Source organism: Hippichthys cyanospilos, chromosome 12 (genome assembly GCF_059441005.1).
Source record: "Hippichthys cyanospilos isolate Australia breed blue-spotted pipefish chromosome 12, RoL_Hcya_1.0, whole genome shotgun sequence".
In the NCBI taxonomy this organism is placed as follows: Eukaryota; Metazoa; Chordata; class Actinopteri; order Syngnathiformes; family Syngnathidae; genus Hippichthys; species Hippichthys cyanospilos.
This window is the reverse complement of record NC_142380.1, coordinates 7,566,853-7,574,468: the sequence shown is the minus strand read 5'-3', so window position 1 is coordinate 7,574,468 and position 7,616 is coordinate 7,566,853. Positions and strand designations below refer to the sequence as shown.

The 7,616-nt window shown below is 41.8% G+C and overlaps 1 protein-coding gene across 2 annotated transcripts; it reads left to right on the top strand.

The window, feature by feature from the left end:
* The first annotated feature begins 2,359 nt into the window (after window positions 1–2,359).
* Window positions 2,360–7,537, top strand: LOC148414670 (elongation factor 1-delta-like). Of its 2 annotated transcripts, XM_088429690.1 has the most exons (8): window positions 2,360–2,794; window positions 3,730–3,853; window positions 5,641–5,697; window positions 6,482–6,560; window positions 6,644–6,726; window positions 6,782–7,003; window positions 7,172–7,366; window positions 7,451–7,537. In XM_088429690.1, the coding sequence occupies exons 1-8, from the start codon at window positions 2,364–2,366 to the stop codon at window positions 7,487–7,489; spliced, it is 1,230 nt and encodes a 409-aa protein (XP_088285816.1). In that variant the 5' UTR covers window positions 2,360–2,363; the 3' UTR covers window positions 7,490–7,537. The 2 variants fall into 2 exon arrangements, with proteins under 2 accessions (XP_088285816.1, XP_088285817.1); XM_088429691.1 differs by lacking the exon at window positions 5,641–5,697.
* The last annotated feature ends 79 nt before the right edge of the window (window positions 7,538–7,616 follow it).

Genomic DNA, 7,616 nt, shown 5'->3' with positions numbered 1-7,616 from the left:
TAAAATATAAACCTTGTATTTCCCATGTTTTCCACCTGTCTTCCATGTCAGCTAAGGTGAGTGTACATCTGCCTGTTCTATTTTAAATCATGCTTTAATTCATGTCCTGCCTGTTGAAATAATTCTAATTTGTCAATTGACTTGCATGAAATGGAATATATCAATATGTAAATCTGCTTCCGATTGAATCGCATGTTTTGAAAAACGGAAAGTGGTGTGCGAAAACAAATTCTTTTTGCTGGATCCGAAATTGTAAAATAATATGATGTTCATTATGAACACATCTGTCTTTGTCACACTAAAGATTAACGATTATAGCAGCCTTTACACACCCTAGTCCTAATCGTGCTGAAATTAACCATTCTTACCACAGTTGCTTCTACTACTTGTAACAACAAAGTGCCAGTGTTGGACTGTGTAAATTTGCCCCACATTACATAACAGCTGTGCTCGTTCAGAGACACCTTTCCTGAAAATAAATGTAATTTCTGAATTGTTTGGTGCTCTCAAGATCAGACTACATGTATAGAAATCAATAAAGAGTTAATATCCCATAATATGCTTTGGAAAAACTTAGTGTAAGTTATAAATTTATGGGCAATTGTTTTCATAATTGTAATTGATATGTATGTGCTTGTGTGACGCTAATTTCGCTTCTGCTTTTGTTTTATTGGGCTTGTGATGTTTTTTTCTTTAATTGGAGGGAGCATACTGCATTCATTGCAATGGAATCATGTGAATTTTTATTTTGTTTATGTATTTTTTTTAAGTTGATCTGTCAGTCGGACTTCTTAATTGAACACTGCTAGTGTGTGGTTTATTATTTTATCCTTGTGCTTGTCAAGTGTTACTCATGGAATCAATCAAAACATATTTCAGTGAAACCTCTAAAGTCCAACACAGTTTGTGGGCATATTTCTGTAGAAATGACCTATTTTGGTCAGTAAAAAATCTCGAGTGCAACATGCCATTTATGGGGCTGTCACAAATTTAAAAGAAAAAGCAACAGTACACTCGTAGGGCTGCAACAATTAATTACCTAATGGATTTTCAAATTAGTCTATTTTTGATCATGACTTAATTATTGTGAGACCTACTGTCCAAATCCTCCAATTTTTAGTGTCACACGAGTGAACAATCTACTATACCTGCAGTGTCTTTGGGTTAGATCAAAATAAAACATTGGATTCCACTTAAGGGGAAAAAATGCTTTGTTTCTGACATATTATGGACCGAAACAGTACTTGAATCTTAATTTATCTCACTTTTTTCATACAAAAGGGATAGTAGTTTGACTATCCAAAATTTCGTTCCTTTAGTAGTTATATGGCTGGATGCCTGTTTTAAGATTTGTGCATCCTGGAAACTGTTTGGATTTAGAGGTTCTGCTGTAAATTGTAATTTGTGTGGAATTGATTGCTGAAGTGTGAAAATCGTCACGTGAGATTGATCATTAGTTTCAATTGATGGCTTTTGAAACTGTTTTAAAGCAACACTTAAGAACTTTCAGTTTTCGTTGCCGCCATGTAAACAAAAGCAATTTTGCCTGAAGGAAGACTAGATTTGCCGTGGGGAAATCCTGATCTTCCGTTCACTTGCGTTTGGGCTGTATTACAGTACATTTCTGTTTCTAGCAGCCGTATGAAGATGAATAGCGTCGAGGCCATGAGTCTAATTGTGTCTTCCCGATATAATAACAGTTTTGAGTTTCTTGCTGCTATTTGTGGGAAATATGTATCAGGTTGGTCAATGAAAGAAGTGCATTAGCATTTTATGAAGGTTGAAAAGTTCCATAGTGTTGCTTTAAATACTGAGCCTAGTTTTTCCTGTTCTTCCCCAAATGAAGTTTTTGGATTGGAAATTACCGTATTTTCCACAAAGGTGCACCCTCAATTAATGACATATTTTAAAACTTTTTCCATATATAAGGCGCACCGGATTATAAGGTGCACCCTCAATTCATGACATTTTAAAACTTTTTCAATCACAATATATTAATACTCAAAGTAATAACAATAATTACTCAAATAATAACTTCAAACTCTCAATAGCATAATAACTCAATGTCAATATGAGCAACCTTGTTCAACTGTAAACACACAAAAGAAACAGGTAAAGCTTACTTTTATCAGTCACTTCATTCCCCGTCTACGAATCCCAATCTCAGTATTAATCCATATATAAGGCTCACCTGATTATAAGGCGCACCATCATCTTTTTTAAAAAATTAAGGATTTTAGGTGCGCATTATAGTGCGGAAAATACGGTAATCTGTTAGATCAATCATCAACCTTGGAGAGCATGTTTTAAAAAAAAAAAGTTTAAGGCTGTTGCTTGAAGCGGTGTTTGTTCCCCTAAGTGGGATGGATCAATCCTCTGAGCAGGGAACGGCACCAAAGCCCGCCGCCACACCGGAGAGGAGCATCATCAGTGGCGACAACCTCCAGTTCAGGAAGATGCGGCGCCACACCCGCTCGGAGAACCAGAGCTCGGGGCCCGAGGAAGACTACCTGGGCTCCTCGGCCGATGCCGGCGGCTCGTACGGGCGAAGCCCCGCCGTCCACGGCGAGATGTTCAAGTCGTCCTCGCCCAGGAGCCCCAACGCCCGGGGCCACTGGGCCAAGCGCCAGCAGCAGCAGGACGGCGCCCGCATCCCCACGGTCAAGTCGTCCGGCACCCCCCATCGGCGCTACAGCGGGGGCCGCTACCGCACCTCGTCCGAGACCGAGAAGGGCGGCCGAGGAAGCGGGGAGAGGAAGTCTCGCGCCAAGGGCTTCTCCGAGAGCGACGGCAGGTCGGGACGGGCCGAGTATCACCTGCCGGCAATGGCGTGACGTCTTGTACTATTCTTTGCCTGTCGTGCGCTGGCGTTGGGCTTCCATTGTTGAATTAAATCCAAAAAATATATATCGACGCAGAAGAGCGATGGGTGAAGCGATAAATGTGGCTGACTTGATTTGGATGTCATTTTGTGGCCTTTTGTGTGGGAGTCCTGCTGAGCCCACAAGTCCGCCTGGCTGATTGAGGAATGTGTCGATTGGACACAAGCAGGCCCTTGCTTTCATTCATGCATGCCTTTTGTGCTTTTTCAAGAGATTTTTTTTTTTCTCTGCTTTATGTGGACTACACTCACCTGTGATTTAGGAATATACGCATAATGTAGTGAGATCAATTTGAGCTTTGACAAAATCGTCTCTCAAAGGCATGGTTTGCTTGTGTTAATGTTATTTTGCTTATAATTCATTTGAAGTTATTTTTCATGCGTTTTGTAAATTAGGTCTGTGCTCAAGGCTCAGGTAATGTCAAATCACAGCTTTGCTTGAATGTCACATGACCGGGTGAGCTGTAATTGGCCATTTCCCAAGCATTGAGCACGGGGATGTCTTTTTCAGTCAACATCAAGTGGAAAAAAAACTGTGTTTAATGGTATTGAATATTCCTGAAATCCAGCTAACATTAATTATAGAGATTTTTTTTTTACTGCTGAAAATGTCTAAAGTGGCCAGCTTTTACACAGAGATCATGTAAAATGGCTGCATGGGATATTGAGGCACTTGTGCTTGTCTACAACTGTACTTTTTTTTTTTTTTCTTTCAATCTTATTCCATTGTGCAGGTGTCTAAACACTAACAGTGAAGAGTGAAAGTTTCAAACACATGGTCTCGTAATGTCCTATAAAGCATTGTGATTTCTTGTCAGTTTAATGATTGCAATCTCTTCCCTTCTTAGCGTCAACATGAGCGGACTTCAATGCCTCACTGCCGAGAAGGTCTGGTTTGACAAGCACCGATACGATGAGGCCGAGAGGAAGTTCTACGAGGGTGCCAATGGACCCGCCCCCAAGCAGCAACAGGTGACTCACATTACTTCTTTTGTTTCTTTAAAAACTTGGTATGCCTTTTTTTTTTTTTTTTTCTAAATGGGGCACCATACAAAAAAAATATGCTTGAAAAGCGGCAAATTAACAAGTTATTTTGGCCTTTTTGAGCTTAGCCTAGAATTTCTTTCGGGTTTCTGTCAGATTTGAGATACGTCTTAATGGGGTTGGGCAGTAAATCCAATTAATTTGATTAACTAGTTCTTCGAAGAAAAAAAAAATGGCATGATGGTAAAACTGACGTTTTGTTAAAATGCTGAATGAGTGCTTTAAAAGATATATTTACAATAGTTAATAGGCATGTGTAAGTACTAATACAATATATTAGTATGTGCCTTCTTTTGAGGAATGGTACTTGCAATGGAGGTCCATACTACCATTTAATTTTGTGCAATTTTATAGACAATGCTATCTTGGTTTAGATTGATCCGTATAGGAAAAACTAGCATCAAAAGTACTAGCGATGTCTGGATTTTTGACTAATAAAAGAGTAAAGTACAGGTGCCAGAATTGGTCTGAAAATAAAGTAGTATCAAACCTCCCTAGTTACTACTTAATTGTGAAATCTAATGAAGTTAATCACTCGCAATAAATACTTTTTTTGTTTCCCCTTCCCTCAAGCGCTGTATGTCAAATTTATGCTATAACTGATTTTAAACTGTAATTTGAGTACTTTTCACAGGATTTATTTATTTGTTAATTTTAATTTTCCAGAATGCCTGCAAAATCTGAACTATTTGATCCTTTTGCCATATTGCCCATGCCTTATTTGGTAGTATTATGGCAAAAAACCTTGGACCCCGAAAGGTCCCGCGACACTATCAGTCGCTGCCTTCTGTTGGTTTAAGCCTCCGTTACATCATCGACCCGAGCAGCTGTGTGCATGCGCGTGTGCTCAATTTAGAAGCCTCGGCGAGCGAGCGGGCGGGGCGAGGTCAGGTGGTCCGCTGCTAAATACGGACTGGAGTGCGTTGCCTTCATTTCCTTGGACGATCATTTTATCTTCCTTAACCGAGACGCAAGGTGCCGCTCGTTGCACAGGTGGCAAACTCCGGTCCTCGAGGGCCGGCATCCTGCATGTTTTTCATGTTTCTCCCTCCAACACGCTAGATTCAAATAATCGGCTCATCGGCAAGCTCTGCGGGATTTTGAGTTTTTCAGTTTGAGACAAATGTTGAAAACATGCAGGATAGCAGCTCTTCAGAACTGGAGTTCGAAATCTACTGTGTTGGAGCTAAACCCGGTCCAGCTCAAAATGTTCATTTAGATAAGGGCAACTGACAGGCCTGTGTGCAACACTAATATTACTGAGTTTATGTCCTTGTTGGTGGCTTAGGTGTCAAACTCCAGTCCGCAACATGGATTTCCTGCAAGTTTTCAATGTTTCTCTCTCAAACACACCTGATTCAAATGCTCCTGTAGAGCTTGCTCAGCTAATATTCCAATCGGGTGTGTTGGAGAGAGAAAAAACAAATTTGCACTTGGATTTGACACCTACATAAAAAAAAATGCAGTGAAAGCTCCAAATAAAATACCCCGTTTTATTTTCAAATTGCTCATTTTCATTCCTGACGCTATTTCTCCATTAGCCTTAAAACTGCAATCAAAACCTTTGGACCACTTGCAAGAACTAAATAATTAAAATCAGCAGGTTGAATAGTTTCTTAATGCAGCTCAAGTGATTGTATGTTTGTCCCCCCCCTCCCAATTTCAATGTAACCTTCTGTATGTGCCCCCATTACCCGCGCTTTCAAACGCCGCAGATGAAAAGTGGTGCTCAGCAGCAAAAGGGGCGACCGCAAAAGCGCCAGCACAGAAACGTAAGTCATGACGTGCGCGTCCGCGCGGTGGCAACGCAGCATGGCCGTGACGCTTGTGTGGAATCGCCGACATAACGTCATCACATCCAATGGCTTCATTGTATCATGTTCACAATCGCAAAAATGCCAATTTGCCGAGTCATTGGTAACATAATTGTTCCATTTATTAGATTTTTGTGTGTCATAACCATTATTTACGAGCTTAAAACGGCATCACCTTTGATTCATTTAATTTTTTATTTTTTTTTTCTCATTCCAAATCCACCAAACAATAACTCTTTTCATCTGCACATTAGAATGCATGAGAAAAATCCTGTAGAGTGGTATTTTAATTATGGATATAAAAAACGGGTTCATGTTGGGAACAAAGTTTTAAAAATGAGAAAATGCAATGTTTTTTAATTTGACCTTTCCATGAGAATGATCAGAGATGAAATTTGACTAACTTTGGAATGGACAAACCATCTAGTTGCTGATTTTTGCTTGGCCATGTTTGTGTCGAAGCTTCAATTAGATGAGCGCATTGCTGCCATCTTGTGGGATGGATATGCAATTACAGTAGCTATCGTTTGACTTTTTGGAAGCAACGGTGTCGATTACTTTGCAAAGCTCTCATTGAATATTGCAGCTCATCTCATGGAAAATTTCTGCCATTTTCAGTCATCTCAAATCTTTGACTTTAATTTATTTGCATGCTGACTTTAAATAGCATCTCAGTTTATGATCTGAATATTTTATTCTTATCTCAGTATTTTGTTTGTTTTTCCACCCTCCCCCTGTGTAGTCTTCTTCTCATTCAGGAGACCAGGAGCTGGTTGCCCGCATGAAGAGCCTGGAGATAGAGAACCACACTTTGCACAAAGGTGGGCGCCTTCAACCGTATTTCATTTGACTTTTTGCATGAGTCGTGGTCTAAGTGGGCGTGTTTTCTTTTTTTTTTTTTTAGTGGTGGGCGATATGAGGGCCGCCCTGCAGAAGCTTGAGGCCCGAGTGGCTCAGCTGGAGAAGAGCCCGCCGTCCGCAGTTAAGGTAGATGTGGACCGCAACTTTCTCTCCGGTTACTGAATTCCGCTTCCATTGCCAGGTCGCTCCCGTCCAAGCCGCGCCGGCTAAACGGGCCGAAGAAAACGGGAAGCGGGAGGAGGAGGAGGACGACGACGACGACGTGGACCTGTTCGGCAGCGACGACGAAGACGACGAGGAGGCGGCCCGTCTCAAGCAAGAGCGCGTGGAAGCCTACGCCGCCAAGAAGGCCGCCAAGCCCACCCTCATTGCAAAGTCGTCCATCTTGTTAGACGTCAAGCCCGTGAGTCTCATGCGGACCCCCTGCGGCCTTCGCTTTCGTTTCGTTGACTTGCGAGCGCGGACGCGACGCGACGTGACGTTGCGCCGTAGCACTCAATTTAAAAAGTTTAAAAAGTGAAATTGGTAAAAAAAACAAAACAACAAGTTTTAAGGTGGGCCTTTCTGCCAGTGGGACGACGAGACGGACATGAGCAAGCTGGAGGAGTGCGTTCGCTCGGTGCAGATGGACGGGCTCCTGTGGGGAGCGTCCAAGCTGGTACCGGTGGGCTACGGCATCAAGAAGCTGCAGATCAACTGCGTGGTGGAGGACGACAAAGTGGGCACGGACATCTTGGAAGAGGAGATCACCAAGTTTGAGGACTTTGTGAGTACGCAAAAAATCCTCTCAATTTCAAAGTTGTCAGGTACAGTTTTTGTTTTTTCCCCCTCCCCCTTCTCACTTTTGCAGGTCCAGAGTGTCGACGTCGCTGCCTTCAATAAGATCTGAACAAAATGCTGCTGTTTTGATGGTTCATTAAAATAAAAAAAAACGTCATTTGTGTTTTGTCGTCTTCATATTCCGCTTGACTGGCTACACCTGCATAAGCAGGTCCAATCCATGAGCTGAAGCAAAG

Bases quoted from the DNA above. Each gene is read 5' to 3' on its own strand.
- LOC148414670 (XM_088429690.1), top strand. From the start codon at position 2,364: ATGGATCAATCCTCTGAGCAGGGAACGGCACCAAAGCCCGCCGCCACA. The intron at 3,854-5,640 runs GTGACTCACATT...CAAACGCCGCAG, and splicing joins CCGCCCCCAAGCAGCAACAG to ATGAAAAGTGGTGCTCAGCA. The intron at 5,698-6,481 runs GTAAGTCATGAC...CCCCCTGTGTAG, and splicing joins AAAAGCGCCAGCACAGAAAC to TCTTCTTCTCATTCAGGAGA.